Raw genomic sequence first — 16,046 nt, 5'->3', positions numbered from 1 at the left:
GGCCCCGCTCGGAGCGGGGGGGGGGGGCTGGTTCCCCCAGCCCATAGGGCAACGGGGAGGCGGTGGGGGGCTCAAGGCCCCCTGTGTCCACCGGAGCTCAAGGAGGGGCAGGTGCGGGAGCAGTGCTGGGCCCCTCAATTCTGCCCCAGGTCCATCCTGGTCCTGCCCCACTCTTGTTCAGGTTCTTGCCCCGTTCCTGTCGTGGGTACATCTCAGCCTAGCCTGGTGCTGTCCAGTGTCCAGCCCGCTTCTGCCCCGGCCCGGCGGCACCTGCGGTGGGGCCGCGCCGTGAGCTCAGCGCTGGCGGAGCGCCCGGCCCAGAGCTATGAAAGGGATGGAGCCGCCCCGCTCCGGCACTGCTGCACCCGCCGCCCGCCGTGCCGGGACAAACTGAACCGAACCGAACTGGGTGAGCTGGGCTAAAGCAGGCTGAGCCGAACCTAAGCGGGCCAAGCCGAGCAGAACCGGGCTGAGCTGAACCAGGCTGCGCTGCACTGGGCTGGGCTGGGCTGGGTTGAGCTGAGCTGAGCCGAACCGGGCTGAGCAGAACCAGTGGGCCCCGGCTGGGCCCAACTGGGCTGGGCCGAACCCTACTGGGCCAGCCCCACCCCCAGCCCCCAATTGGCTGGGTCCCAACCCCCCTGTGCTGCAGCCGCAGCTGCTGCGACTGCCTGGGCGCAGCAGCAGTGCGGGGCAGGTACCGTGGGACAGGGTCATAGAGCGACCAGAGGGGCTGGTAGGGTCTGGTGCTGCAGGCATTACTGGCGTTACTGGTGTTCCTGGAGTAGCTGGAGTTACTGGAGTAATTGGCATTGCTGGTGCTGTTGGCATTGCTGGTGCTGCTGGTGTTGCTGGTGTTACTGGAGTACTGGAGTAATTGGCATTGCTGGTGCTGCTGGTGTTGCTGGCATTACTGGAGTAATTGGCATTGCTGGTGCTGCTGGTGTTGCTGGTGTTACTGGACTAATTGCATTTGCTGGTGCTGCTGGAGCTACTGGAATCGCCGGAGCTATTGGAATTGCAGGAGTTACTGGAATTACTGGCATCACTGGCGTTGCTGGCACTGCTGGTGTTACTGGAGTTACTAATGCTGTAGGTGTTGCTGGCTTTACTGGAGTTCATGATGTTACTGGTGTTGCTGGGTTGTTGGAGGGTGGGGTTACTGGCATTTGTTGGTGATTACTGGTGTTATTGGAGTTACTAGGCACTGGAGGAATGAAGCTACTGGAGTTAGTGGAAACTGGGGCATTACTGGTGGCAGTACTGGTGCACACAACTCACTCCAAGCCCTGGGGCCACCCCACAGCCCCCAGCTCCCTCAGGTCCCTATGGGGCAACAGGGCCCTCAGGGTCTGGGGGGGCAGGGAGTGACACCATGGCTGTGGGGCAGTGATGGTGTGGGTGGGTGTCGTGGTTGCGATGGTTGAGTGCTGTGGAGCAGTGCCATGGATGGGTCATGGGTGCTGTGGGTCATTGGTGCTGTAGGTGGCTGCTGTGGGTGGCACAGGTCAGAGCTGTGGGGCAGTGCTGCCATGGGGGCTATGGATGAGTGCTGTGGTTTGCAGGTGCCATGGGTGGGTGCTGCCATGGGGGTATGGGGGGGGGGAGGGGTGGCTGCCGTTTCTGTTTCCATGCACGTTCCCCCGGATGCCCCTGGTCTGGGCAGCTGCTTGGGTGCCATGTGTCCCCCGTGGGTGTCCCTCTGCCCTCCATGGGTGTCCTTGTGTCCCATGTGTGTCTGCCATGGGTGCTGTGGGCATCCATGTGTCCCTGCTGGTGTCTGAGTCCTATGTTTTCCCCACGTATCCCTGTGGGCATCCGTGGGTCTACCCGGGTGTCCACATGCAACCCCGTGTCCCCTTGTGGGTGCCATCCATCCCCTCCCCGCAGGATCATGACCCTGGGGCTGCCACTACTGCTGCTGGTGTTGACGCTGCGAAGGGTGCAGGGGGGGGTAGGGCCCCCCCCTGGACCCCCCCCTGGCTCCCCAGAGCTCTCCTGTGGGGCTGCAGCACTGGAGGCAGTGCTGGGGCGCCTGCGGGAGCTGGAGGGAGAAGTGCGGGCGCTGCAGGGGCAGTGCGGGGACAACGGGGGGCCCCAGGCCAGCACCGGTATGGGGATGGAGAGGGTGGGGGGGATATGGGAGGCATATGGGGGTGTGTGGGGGGCATGGAAGGGTGTGGTGGACATGAGGGGGGGGGGAGCATGGGGGATAGGGACATGGGAGATATGTTTGGAGACATATATGTTTGGAGACATGGGGGATATGTTTGGAGACATGGGGGATATGGGTGGGACCCAGGGGGGAGCATGGGGGTATGTTTGGGGACATGGGGAATATGGGGGGACATGGGGGGGAGCATGGGGGATAGGGACATGAGGGATATGTTTGGGGACGTGGGGGATATGGGGGAATGTGGGGGGAAGCGTGGGAGATATGCAGGGGACATGGGACATGGAGTATAGGATGGTACAGGGGAATGTGGGGGAAATGAAGAACGTGGGGGGGGTGGACAAGGGAAACAGGGGTGGGATATGAGGGGGTATGGGGGACAGGGGGAGGTTTGGGGGGACATAAACAGGGGGGACATGGGGGGCTTATGAAGGAATATGGGGGGGTGGGGGGTGGAATGAGGGGGTTACATGGGGCGCTTGGGGACCAGGGGGACAATGCCCATCCCTGCAGGGCGCACAGCAGCGCGGGGACTGTGCAGCACCCCTGAGGCAGGGGGCTGCGGGTGCGGGTGCCGGCTGGGGGAGGGTGGGGGGGGCCTCCCCTGCCCCGAGCCCCGATGCCCCCTCGACTGCAGTGACCAGGGCCGCTGCCGGGCTGGCCGCTGCCACTGCTTCACCGGCTTCACCGGGCCATCCTGTGCTACACCTGCCTGCCCCCCCGGCCGTGGTGGGCCCCACTGCACCCTCGGTACGTTTCCAAGTGTCCCCACGTGTCCCCAAGCATCCCCACTGCCCCCCGGCTTCTTCATCCAAATCCCCTCCCCCCAGCCATGGTGGGTCCTGATGCCCCACCTCAGTGTATCCCTGACTGTCCCCCAGTGCCCCCTGCTGTTCTACAGCACTCAGTCAGTGTCCCCATCCCAGTGCTCTTGGTTGTCCCCCACAGAGTGCCCTGGGGTCCTCAGTGCTTCTGGTTTCGCTCCCAGCCCCTCTTCAGAGTCCCCAGTGCTCTGGGTGTCCCCATGGTCCTGGGGGTATCCACTATCCCGGTGTCCCCATGGCTTGGGCACTCTTGTTCCTTGGGCACGCCTTCCACGTCCCTGTGGTTGTCCCCATCCCCTGGGTGCCCTGTCCTGTGGTGTCCCCAGGGTGTCCCTACTCCATGGGTCCCCATCCCCAGGTGTCCTCATGTTGTTCCCAACCTGTGGTTGCCCCATCCTGGGGTGCCCCGGGGCATCCCTGTGTTGGCACCTCCCAAAAGGGCTGTGTCCCTGCAGAGATCCCTGCAGTGACACCACGCTTGGCTGCACGCAACCAGACATCCTTCCGTGTGACCTGGCCTCGACCGAGCATGCCCGTGGATGGCTACCAGGTGGCCCTCATCCCCATGGTAAGATGGGGACAGGGACAGGGATTGGGATTGGGATTGGGATGCATCCCCAGCAGAACGGTATCCTCAGTGTGGAAGTGTAGCTCCAACATGTCTTCGATGTGGCCGTTGTCCCCAGGATGAGTTGGTGTCCATAGCCATCTGCTGCTAACCCTTTTGGGGACACCTCTGTAGTGTCCTTGTTGTATCCCCAACATGTCCCCAGTGTGTCTGTTGTCTTCAGACCAAGCCAGGGGCCAGGTCACCACACTGCTTTGTGGCTCAGGGATGGGGACATCTCCCCTTTGTGTCCCCTGTGCCCAGGGTGAGCCACAGTGGTGTCACCCATCTGTTGCATGTCCACAACACATCTGTTGTCCATAGGATAAGCCAATAGCTGTGGCCACCCTTCTGCTGCCTGGCTTGGGAATGGTGATGTGTCTCCAGGGTGTCCCCAGCATGCCCCATATCCCCAGAATGAGCTGCAACGATCTGCCTGCAGCCCTCCTTAGGGACTGGGACATGTCCCCATTGTGGTGTTACCAGTGTGTCCCCAGTAGCCCCCCTGAGGTGTCCCCAACATGTCCCCCAGCCTCAGGACAAGCCATTGTATGCTGCCACCTACCTGGCTCAGGGATAAGGTGTCCTCACCACTGTCTCCACTGCGTCCCCACTTTGGTGCCCTCAGTATGTCCCCAGTGTGACTCCAAGACATTCCCCAACTCCAGGAGAAGCCATTGACTGTGGCCACCTGCCCGCTACCTGGCTCAGAAACAGGTCCCACTCTTTTGACCCTCTTTCCCCAGGAGGAACCAGCAGCAATGGCCACCCATGAACTGCCTGGCTCTGCTGTCACCTTCGAGGTGACAGGGCTGGTGCCTGGAAGCGCCTTCGAGCTCTTCATCCAGGCCCAGCGGGACCAGCACCTCGGGATGCCTGGCACCCTGCGCGTCCGCACCTGTACGTGCCACCTGCCCTGGCAGGGACTGCTGGGGACAGGAACTGGGACAGGCATGGGGACAGTATGGGGACAGCATGGGCATGGGGATGACATGGGCACAGGGGTGAGAACAGGGATTGGGGGTGGGACAGGGGTGGGGAGAGCATGGCCATGGTGGCCAGGACAACATGGGGATGGGAACAACATGGGGGTGGAGACGGGAACAACGCATGGATGGGGACAACATTCAGCACGGGGACAGGAATGGTCATAGCACAAGGACAGACATGGGGACAGGGATGATGCAGGCACAGTAATGGGGACAGCATGTGCATGGGGATTGGGGTGAGGACAGGGATGGTGTGGGGGACAAGCATGGACATGGGGATGGGGAGGGCATCGGGATGGGAATTGCACAGGACCAAGGATGTCACAGCCACAGGGATGGGGACAGAGACAGGCATGGGGATAGGGGTGGGGATGGAGACAGACATGGGACAAGGATGGTGACTGGGATGGGAATGGGTACAGGGGTGGTGCCTGCAGCCTCTGTCTGTCCCCATGTGTCTTTATGTCCCTATGGCTCTGCGGGTCCACGTGCGTCTGTCTGCCCAGCGGAGGTCTGTGTGTCGCTAGTCTGTCCCTGTGGGTCCATGTGTCCCCCCAGGCCTGTCCATCTGCGTCTGCCCTGATGGATTCATGTGACCCTAGTATAACCCCACGTGTCCCCATGGGCCCATGTATCCCCACATCTACTGATGCCTCCCTGTGCGTCCCTCTGTTCCCTGGGTCCAGATGTTTCCAGTCTGCCCCCACAAGTCTGTCTGTCCCAGTCCTTCCCCATGAGTCCGAGGGTTCCCAGTCTCTCTCTGTGGTCCCAGATGTCCACAGTCTGCCCCTATGTGTCCATGTGTCCTAGTCTGTTCCCATGTCCATCCATCCCTGTGTCCCCCTGTGGGTCCCTGGGTTGTGGCAGAAGGGGGCTATTGGGGCCAGGCTGTTGACCCTGGTCCCCTTTGCTCTCACAGTGATTGCTCAGCCCCTGCCCACCCACAGGGGGCCCCTGGGGTCCCCTACATTCCTGGCATCTCCAGTGGCCCCAGCATCACCATCAGCCCGAGGGTCTCCAGCATCCCCACGGTCCCCAGTGTCACCAGCGTCCCCAGGGTCCCTGGGATCCCCGGCATCACCAGTATCACCGGATGCATCCCTGGTCTTACCAGGGTCCTTGGGGTCACCAGCGTCCCCATCATCTCCAAGGTCACCGGGATCCCCAGCATCTCCAGGGTCCCCGAGGTCACCAGCATCCCCGAGGTCTCCAGTGTCACCAGTGTCCCCGGCATCACCAGCTTCCCCTGAATCTTCATGGTCACCAGTGTCCCCAAGGTCCCCAGAGGCACCAGCATCCCCAGTATCCCCAAGGTCGCCTGCATTTCCACAGTCCCCAGCATCACCACAGTCCCCCATTTTACCTTCATCTCCAAAGTCTCCGGTCTCCCCAGCATCTCCCATGTCCCCAGTGCTCCCAGGTGTTCCATCTCTGCATGACCTGGGGGCTAAGCTCTCGTCTTACAATGGGTCCTTGCTGCAGCGCCTGGAGAGCCACCTCCGGGCCACGGCCTTCCCTCTCCGGGGAAACCAGACAGTGCCTGCAGTAGCCCGTGCCATCCTCTCCTACCTGCTTCGCCGCAGCCCAGCCTCGCTGCGCCACCAGTTCCTCCGCCACCTCCAACAGAGTCCCCACCCCAAGCCCCAGCTTATGCCAGGGGCTGCCGGAGAGGCCCTTGTGGACCTGGATGGGCTGCGGGGCCACTCAGAGACTGTGGTGATCCGCTACCGGCCCCTGGGGGAGCTGGAGGGGGCCGAGGGGGAACTGCGGGTGCCAGGGGACACAGCAGTGGCCCGGGTGCCAGGGCTGGTGCCAGGGGCCATGTACCGGGTGGAGGTGCATGGCGTGGTGCAGGGGCGCGTCTCCAAGTCCTACACATCCCTGGTGACTGCAGGTGGGTGACAGGGACAGGGGTGGGGACAGCGTTGCATGGGGGCATCTAATAACCCCATACTGCTCTTTTGGTTGCAGGGGTAGGTGGCACCAGTGAGCCCCCGATAGACTGGGAGCATCTGTATGAGATGGAGCTGACTGAGCCTCAAGGTGCCATGGCCAAAACAGGTACCCCCAAGTGATTCCTGGCAGCACTGGGGAAACCCAGGTGTTCGGGCTCACTAGCTCTTGGTATCCAAGTTGGGTGTGGTTGGAAGGAAGGAAGGAAGGAAGGACACATGGAATGATGAATGGATGGACACACAGATAGATGTTTATGCCTTGCATTGTGCCACCACCATTGCAGCCCCATCAGAGGAGGAACCCCAACAGCGGCCTCGCTTGGGCGAGCTCACAGCCTCCCACGTGACACCCAGCACTGTCCAGCTGGAATGGAACGTCCTTGAAGGCACCTTTGACTCCTTCACGGTGCAGTACAGGGATGCACAAGGCCAGCCACAGGCACTTGCTGTGGATGGTGGGTCCCGCACAGTGACTGTTCCTGGGCTGTTGCCTTCCCGCCGCTACAAGTTCAATCTGTACGGGGTGTGGGGGCGGAAACGTATTGGTCTTATCTCCACTGATGCCATCACAGGTGAGGGTTGCTGCATGCTCCATCTATGTTCCCTGTGGACCTCCATGTCGGGTCCTTGACCTTGAGAGATATAGGAACGGCCTTTGGCCCTTGATTTGGTGGTAGGCTTGTGTGCATGCAAGGTCCAAGGGATGGAGAGATTTGTATGAAAGGATGGATGATTAGATGATTATGTGACTGGCTGATGAGATGGTAGATAAATTGATAATTGAGTGGATAGTGGGACAGATGGTTGGGATTGAATGGAAGGATTTCTGGATGGATGGGAAAATGGGTGGGTGAACTGATGAATGGATGGATAGATGAATAGATGGAATCATAGATGGGTGAAAGCATGTGTGCTTGGATGAATAATCAGATTGCTTAATGAATGACTAGATGGATGGTTACATGCTTAGTTATTTGTGTTCAAGTATCCATGAACATATGTGAGGGAGAAGAGGCATGGAAAGATGGTGGATGATTGGATGGAAGGATACAAGGATAGGTGGAAAGACTAATAGATGGATGGATGGACTCAAATACGAAATTGTGGAAGGCTGGCAGGCTGGATTAACTGGCAAAAGATAATTAGATGGATGACATTGGGAAAACAAATGGAGGAATGGGAAGATGGATAGATGGGTGAGCTGAGTGATGGGTGGGTGATTAGATGGATGGATGCACATATAAACTAATAGGTGCATGGATGAGTAGATAAAGGATGCTTGTCCCCTGTGTACCCTGTATTCTGCTGTCGCCATTACAGCCCCAGCACTCCCAAAGGAGGACCTGCCATCCCAGCCACGCCTGGGTGAGCTCACAGCCTCCCACGTAACCCCCGACTCCATCCAGCTGGAATGGAGCATCCCCAAGGGCACCTTTGACTCCTTCGCAGTGCAGTACAAGGATGCACAAGGCCAGCTGCAGGTACTGCCTGTGAATGGTGGTTCCCATACAGTGACTGTGCCAGAGCTGTCACCGTCTCACCGTTACAAGTTTAACCTGTATGGGATGTGGGGACGGAAACGTCTGGGCCCCATCTCCACTGATGCTGTCACAGGTGAGGGCTGCTGTATGCCATGTCCTTGTCCCTTACACACTGTGGTTTTAGAGAAAAGTGGGAGCAAGGGCAGGGTCCATCCAGGGTCCTTGGCCCATTTAGGAAATGGGTGTATCTCTTGGGTTGTGCCTGGTGAATGGATGAAGGGATGAAGGAATGGAGTGATGGGGGCAAGGAAAATTGCGGATGTGGGGATACCTCTTTTGGCAGTATCCCTGGTTAAGTGGCAGAAAAGGTGAAAGGCTAGATTTTTGGGAGGATGTTTGGTTGTGGATGTTTTCTATGAGTGGATATATTTCTAGGTGGGTGGGTGCGTGGATGGATGGAGGGATAGACTTAGGTTTGGGTGGATGGAGGACTGGAGAAATATCTGATCAGTTAATGGAACGAGAAACATTCTGATTAATTGGTGGAGGAAGGGAGTGGTGAGCAGAGAGCTAAATGAAGGTGTAAATCATTGATGGTTTGCTTGGATGTTTGGTGAAGGTCCTTGTTGTCTGATTAACAGGATGAATGGCTGGAGACATGGATGAGTAGAAGTGTGGGTAGATGGTTTGTAAAGTGGTTTGTTTATAGTTGTAAGAATGGACGGAAGGACAGGTGGCTGGATGTACCTGAGGTAATAGTTGGAAGGCTGCTGAGTTGTGTCTAAGCGTGTGTGGAAGGAAGGCTGCATAACAGACTGATGGACAATTGCATTGGTGGATGGATGAGTGGATATCTAGGTGGACAGATGGGTTGATATGTATGCCCAGTATTGTGCTGTGTTGCAGCTGCAGTCATACCAGAGGAGGAACCACCATCTGAGCCACACTTGGGCGACCTCACAGCCTCCCACGTCACCCCTGACTCCGTCCAGCTAGAATGGAGCATCCCCGAGGGCACCTTTGACTCCTTTGTGGTGCAGTACAAGGATGCACAAGGCCAGCCACAGGTGCTGCCCGTGGATGGTGGTTCCCGTACAGTGACCGTGCCAGGGCTGTCACCATCCCGCCGCTACAAGTTCAACCTGTATGGGATGTGGGGACGGAAACGTCTGGGCCCTGTTTCCACTGATGCTGTCACAGGTGAGGGCTGCTGTTTGCTGCACTTGCATCTCCTTGCAAGCCTTGGGTTTGGATCAGTGCAGGAGCTAGGCAAGGTTCTGGAATGAATCTCTTGAGACTTGTAGGAAAACAAAACATCTCTTGGGTGCTGAATACAATGAAGGGATGGAGGTATGGGAACATGCAATGTTCGAGTGATGAATGGATGGATGGATAAATGGATGGATGGGCAGATGGACAAATGTGTGTCTAGTTTACTGGCTGAATAGATGGGAGGGATGGATGGTAGGTCTGATGGGTAGTTCAGTGGAGACATGAATGGATGATGATAGATGGATAAACTGATGAATGGGTGGACATTTTGATAAGTTTGTGACTGATTCACACACTGAATAGTAGTTTGAATGACTGGATGCCTGCATGGTTAGATGAGAGGATGGAAGGGTGTATGGCTGGAGGGATGGTGTAACAGTCTGCTAGATGTCTGGTTGGTTGGAGGATTAGATGAAAGTTTAGACGGTAGTCTTAGACAATTAGGATTCTTCCTGTGAAGAAAGGCTGAGAGAGTTGAGGCTGCTCAGCCTGAAGAAGAGAAGGCTCTGGGGAAACCTTACTGAGGTTTTGAATACTTAAAGGGGGCTTATAAAAAAGATGGAGAGCAACTTTTTGCTCAGGTAGATAATCATAGGACAAGGGGGAATGGTTTTAAACTAAAAGAGAGGAGATTTAGATTAGTGGCTAGGATGAAATTCTTCTCTCAGAGGGTGGTGAGGCTCTGGAACAGGTTGCCCAGAGAGGTTGTGGGTACCCCGGTGTTCAAGACCAAGTTCGATGAGGCCCTGAGCAGCCTGATCTACTGGGTGGCATCTCTGCCCATGGCAGGGAGGTTGGAGCTAGATGATTTTGAGGTCCTTTCCAACCCAAGCCGTTCTATGATTTTGTGATTCTATGAAAGGTTGGAGCTGATGAGCATTTGATGGCCCTTTCAAAGTGGCTGTTTGACAATTTTATGATGATTCAATGATTCACTGATTAATGGAGTAAGAAAAACCTGAATGAACACGTGGAAGCAGCAGGCAAAGTGCGAAATAAAAGACTAGATCATGGGCTGTTTGTTTGATTGGTCAAATCAAGGTGCTTGATGACTGGATGATTATCTGGATGAATGTCTGGACAGATGGCTGAATAGAAGGGTGGATGGATGGTTGGAAGTGTGTTTTTTTTTTTTTGTGGTTACAAGTATGGATGAAGGGATGGGTGTGTGGATGTTTAGATGAATTGACAGTTGGGGGGATGCTGAGTGCAGTCTAATGGTGTATGGATGGAGGTTAGGTCAATAAACTGGTGGAGAGTTCCATGGAAGGCTGAAAGAAAGACTGGAGGGTTGGACAAATGGACTGGAGCATGTTTATGGCATGCATTATGACTTGCATGTTGCAGCTGAAGTCAAGCCGAAAAAGAAACCACCATCCGAGCCACGCTTGGGCGACCTCAAGGCCTCCCACATCACCCCCAGTTCTGTCCAGCTGGAATGGAGCATCCCAGAAGGCACCTTTGACTCTTTCACGGTGCAGTACAAGGATGTGCAAGGCCTGCCACAGGCGCTGCCCGTGGATGGTGGTTCCCGTACAGTGACCGTGCCAGGGTTGTCACCATCCCGCCGCTACAAGTTCAACCTGTATGGGATGTGGGGACGGAAACGTCTGGGCCCCATCTCCACTGATGCCATCACAGGTGAGGGTCTGATGCATATTGTGTTCGTGTCCCCTGTGGGCCATGTGTTTCGAGTGTGACAGGAGTCTTGTGAGGGCCCATGGTGCATAAATATGGATTGAGTGTCAGATGGACAATTGACTGGATGGATGGATGGGTGTACATTCACGTAAACAGCTACATCAAAGAAATGAAAAATGACTGGTTGGTTGAGTTTCCTGGCAGTTAGATGACTGTTGGTGAATGTATGGACAGACAGATGAATAGAAGGATGGATGACAGATGGATAGTTAGTTTGGAGCTTACTTGGACAGCTTCTGTAGATGATGAATGGGTAGATAGAGTTCAGAGATGAAGGAATGATTAATTGAATTTATGGATGTAAGGATGGATTGTTGAATAAACAAAGAGATGCAAATATGGAGGAATGAAGTGACAGAGGTAGGGAAGGAAGGACTGAGAAATGTTTCTGCCCTGCATTGTGCCCTTTGTGTTGCAGCTACAGTCGAACTGGAAAATAAACCATCTGAACCACACCTGGGGGAGCTCACAGCTTCCCACATCACCCCTGACTCCATCCAGCTGGAATGGAGCGTCCCCGAGGGCACCTTTGACTCCTTTGTGGTGCAGTACAAGGATGCACAAGGCCAGCCGCAGGCGCTGCCCGTGGACGGTGGTTCTCGCACAGTGACCGTGCCAGGGCTGTCACCATCCCGCCGCTACAAGTTCAACCTGTATGGGATGTGGGGACGGAAACGTCTGGGCCCCATCTCCACTGATGCTGTCACAAGTGAGGCCTGCTGCATGCCGTGTCCTTTTCTCGTGCACACCTGGGTTTTAGAGCATAGTGGGAGTCGGGCATTGTCCTTCCAGGGTCCTTGGTCTTTCTGGGAAATGAGCACACCTCTTGGTCTCTGACTGGGGAATGGAGGGATGGGTATGTGTAGTTAAGTTTTGAGAGGTTGAGAGATACATTGGTATACATATATATGTATAGATAGGTGGATGAATGGAAGGATGGATGAAAGGCTGGTGTGGTGGTTTTACCTTGCTAGCCAGCTGAACTCCACCACAACTGCTCTCTCACACCTCCTCCTCAGAAGAGGAGGGGAAGAAGAAAAGGAAAGAAAAAACTTCCGGGTTGAGATAAGGATAATATAATTAAAGGAAAAATAATTATTAAGGGAAAATAATTATTAATTAAATAATGTAACTATAGGGAAAAGGAAAGGGAAAAAGGGAAAAAAACAAAAAACCAAGCAAAGGCTGTGTGGAAGTGCAGAGGAAAGAAATGATTCTGTACTTCCCACCAAAGAGCGATGCTTGACCACGTTCTTGAAGCAGGGCCTCAACGCGCATAGCCGTTTTTTGGGAGGACAGATGTTTTCACAATGAGAGCCCACCCCTCCCCTCTTCTTCCTTTTTCCACCTTTTATTGGTGAGTGTGACACCATGTGGTATGGAATATCCCTTTGGTTGATTTAGGCCAGCTGTCCTGGTGAGGTTCCTTCCTCACCTCTTGCCCACCCCCAGCCTGCTGGCTCTGGGGGGGTTAGAGGAAGTCCTGATTCTGTGCCAATATTGATCAGCGGTAGACACAACACTGGTGTGATACCAATGCTGTTCTAGCTGCAAGTGCAGAGCACAGCCCTGTATGGGCTGCTGCAGGGAAAGTTAAATCCATCCCAGCCAGACCCAGTACAACCTCCACCCCTTATTCCGTAACATTTATGTCACTCTCAGGTCCCACATACTTAGTATATAAGTATTTAGTATCTCATCGCCCTTGTTCCTTCTCCTTCAAGAGATTGATAGGTAGGTACTTCTTTTCATTCTATAGGCCTTTCCCAAAAAATGTTCATTCTGCATTGATGGTTGGGTCAATAAAGTGATGGAGAGTTGCATAGATGGCTGAGTGAAACTGGAACATCTCTTATGTGGTAGCTGGTTAATGGATGGAGGGATAGAGAGACATGGGCAACAAAACTTGTGGATATGGACAGAGCGCGCTGTTTGGCAGGATCTATGGATAAGTGGCAGGAAAGCAGAAAGGATGTATTTTTGGAAGGATCTCTGGCTGTGAATATCTGTTGGTCTGTAATAGCGAGGATATGTCTTGGATGGTTGGTAGGATGGTTGGTAGGAAGATTGATAGGATAGATGGATGCAGGGAGGGAGGGAATGCTGAATTTCATACACAAGTGTAAGGGCTGCGGGTTAGGTTAATAAATAGATAGTTGTATGGATGAGTGAAAAGAAGGCTTGATGGATGGATGGATTGCGAAATGTTTGTGTCCTGCAATGTGTCTTCCATGTTGCAGGTGCAGTAGAGCAGGAGAAAGAACCACCATCCGAGCCACGCCTGGACGACCTCACAGCCTCCCACATCACCCCTGACTCCATCCAGCTAGAATGGAGTGTCCCTGAGGGTACCTTTGACTCCTTTGTGGTGCAGTACAAGGATGCACAAGGCCAGCCACAGGTGCTGCCCGTGGACGGAGATTCCCGTACAGTGACCGTGCCAGGGCTGTCGCCATCCCGCCGCTACAAGTTCAACCTGTATGGGATGTGGGGGCGGAAACGTCTGGGCCCCATCTCCACTGATGCTGTCACAGGTGAGGGTTCCTGCGTTCCGTGTCCATGTCCTTGGACGCCTTGGTTTGGATTCTCAGTGGGAGCAGAGGTAGGCTGCTTCCAAAGTCCTTGGCACTTCTGGGAAACACATGCATCTCTTGTGTGGTACCTGGTTAATGGATGGAGGGATGGAATAATAAATTGATAGATAGTTGTATGGATGAGTGAAGGGAAGACTTGATGGATGGATGGATGGACTGCAAAATGTTGATGCCCTGCAATGTGTCCTCCATGCTGCAGCTGCAGTAGAGCCAGAAAAGGAACCACCATCCGAGCCACGCTTGGGCGACTTCACAGCCTCCCACGTCACCCCTGACTCCGTCCAGCTAGAATGGAGTGTCCCTGAGGGTACCTTTGACTCCTTTGTGGTGCAGTACAAGGATGCACAAGGCCAGCCACAGGTGCTGCCTGTGGACGGAGATTCCCACACAGTGACTGTGCCAGGGCTGTCACCATCCCGCCGCTACAAGTTCAACCTGTATGGGATGTGGGGGCAGAAACGTCTGGGCCCCATCTCCACCGATACCGTCACAGGTGAGGGCTTCTGTGTGCCATGTCTGTGTCTCCTGAATGCCTTGGTTTTGGAGTTGGGTGGGTTTGGGGTCAGAGACCTTCTAGGGTCATTGCCACGCCACGGAAACGGTTACATCTCTTGGCCTCTGACTGGGGAATGCACGGATGGATTAGTGTAGGCAAGTTTGGAGAGATGAAGGGTCATAGTGGTAGACAGATGGATAGTCAGTTGGAGAGATGGCAGAATGGAAGGAATGCTGAATTGCTGGTTAGTTCAATAAAGTGGTGTATAGTTGCATGAATGGGTGGATAGAAAGTTGGACGGATGGAAGGGGGGATGTTTATGTCCTTCAATGTGCCCTCCGCATTGCAGCTGCAGTCCAGCTGGAAAAGGAACCACCATCCGAACCAAACCTGGGGGAGCTCACAGCCTCCCACATCACCCCTGACTCAGTCCAGCTGGAATGGAGTGTCTCCGAGGGCACCTTTGACTCCTTCACAGTGCAGTACAAGGATGCACAAGGCCAGCCACAGGTGCTGCCCGTGGACGGAGATTCTCGCACAGTGACTGTGCCAGGGTTGTCACCATCCCGCCGCTACAAGTTCAACCTGTATGGGATGTGGGGGCGGAAACGTCTGGGCCCCATCGCCACTGATGCTGTCACAGGTAACGGCTGATGCATGTCAAATCCATGGTTCCTGTATACAGTGAGTTTGGATTCGGTCAGGAACCTCATGAATGCCCATGATGGGTTCCTTCTGCTCTGCAGGAAATGGGAACATGTCTTGGTCACTGTCTGGAGAATAGATGAGTGGTTGAGTGTCAGCCAGGTTGCGGAGAAGGAGGGATAGATCAGTTGTCAGGTGTTTAGGTAGGTGGCTAGATGTTTGGATAGGCAAAAGTCTGTATTTTTGTATGCCTGTTTGGCTTGTTGGGTGGCAGATTATCATCTGTGTAGCTTTTTGGGTAAAGGAACAGAGAGAAGAATGAATGAATTTTGAGTTCATTGAGCAGATGGACTACTGGATAGCAAACAAGGTCTTGTGCATGTAAAGAGGAATCTGAAATGGGTGGTTGGATGAATGGAAAAGAGAATGTTTAGATGGAAAACCAGATGAATGCATACTTGGAAGATAGGATGGAGAAGGGAATGAATACATGGACTGAGAGTCAGATGGACAAATGACTGGTTGGATGGATGGATGGATGGATGGATGTTAATGCAAACAGCTATTTCAAAGGAAAGAGAAATGACTGGTTGGTTGAGTTTCTTGGCAGTTGGATAATTCTTCTGATGAATGTATGGAGAGATGGATGAATAGAAGGATGGATGGACAGCAGGATGGATGAAGATGGTTCAATGCTTGCATGGACAGCTTCTGTAGATGATGAATGCCTGGATAAGAGTTCAGAGAGATTATTTTTTTAATTTATGGATGGAAGGATGGATTGTTGAGCACACCAATAGGAAGGTGGAGGGATGAAGGGAGGTGAAAGGGAGAAAGAAAGAAGAGAAGAAGGGAGGAAGGGAGGGAGGGAGAGAGGAAGGAAGGAAGATATGGAAGGACTCGGGGAATAGACTCCTTTGTGCCCTCCATGTTGCAGCTGCAGTCCAGCCAGAAAAGGAACCACCAGCTGAACCACACCTGGGGGAACTCACAGCCTCCCACGTCACCCCTGACTCTGTCCAGCTGGAATGGAGCATCCCTGAGGGCACCTTTGACTCCTTCATGGTGCAGTACAAGGATGCACAAGGCCAGCCACAGGCACTGCCCGTGGATGGAGATTCCCGCACAGTGACTGTGCCAGGGCTGTCACCATCCCGCCGCTACAAGTTCAACCTGTATGGGATGTGGGGGCGGAAACGTCTGGGCCCCATCTCCACTGACGCTGTCACAGGTGAGGACAAGTTTTGTCAAGTCCACTCTCCCTGTGTGCTGTATTTGGCTTAAGTCAGGAAGCTTGCAAGGGCCTGTG

The 16,046-nt window shown here is 54.6% G+C and overlaps 1 protein-coding gene across 25 annotated transcripts in view; it reads left to right on the top strand.

The window, feature by feature from the left end:
• The first annotated feature begins 206 nt into the window (after positions 1-206).
• Positions 207-16,046, top strand: part of TNXB (tenascin XB) — a 42,919-nt gene continuing 27,079 nt past the window's right edge. For 4 of the 25 annotated variants that reach the window (XM_066986634.1, XM_066986645.1, XM_066986644.1 and 1 more), the window contains exons 1-16: positions 224-409; positions 1,891-2,111; positions 2,687-2,923; positions 3,453-3,565; positions 4,351-4,504; positions 5,513-6,487; positions 6,565-6,654; positions 6,833-7,120; positions 7,869-8,162; positions 8,936-9,229; positions 10,649-10,942; positions 11,421-11,711; positions 13,243-13,536; positions 13,796-14,089; positions 14,442-14,735; positions 15,675-15,968. In XM_066986634.1, the coding sequence (XP_066842735.1) occupies positions 1,895-2,111; positions 2,687-2,923; positions 3,453-3,565; positions 4,351-4,504; positions 5,513-6,487; positions 6,565-6,654; positions 6,833-7,120; positions 7,869-8,162; positions 8,936-9,229; positions 10,649-10,942; positions 11,421-11,711; positions 13,243-13,536; positions 13,796-14,089; positions 14,442-14,735; positions 15,675-15,968 (4,423 nt within the window). In that variant the 5' untranslated portion in view covers positions 224-409; positions 1,891-1,894. Of the gene's footprint in view, positions 410-1,890; positions 2,112-2,686; positions 2,924-3,452; positions 3,566-4,350; positions 4,505-5,512; positions 6,488-6,564; positions 6,655-6,832; positions 7,121-7,868; positions 8,163-8,935; positions 9,230-10,648; positions 10,943-11,420; positions 11,712-13,242; positions 13,537-13,795; positions 14,090-14,441; positions 14,736-15,674; positions 15,969-16,046 lie in introns of all 25 variants that reach the window. The other 21 variants (XM_066986641.1, XM_066986640.1, XM_066986635.1 and 18 more) reach the window with 15 other exon arrangements.

The sequence above is a fragment of the Anser cygnoides genome, chromosome 35 (assembly GCF_040182565.1).
Source record: "Anser cygnoides isolate HZ-2024a breed goose chromosome 35, Taihu_goose_T2T_genome, whole genome shotgun sequence".
In the NCBI taxonomy this organism is placed as follows: Eukaryota; Metazoa; Chordata; class Aves; order Anseriformes; family Anatidae; genus Anser; species Anser cygnoides.
This window is presented reverse-complemented; position numbering and strand designations above follow the sequence as displayed.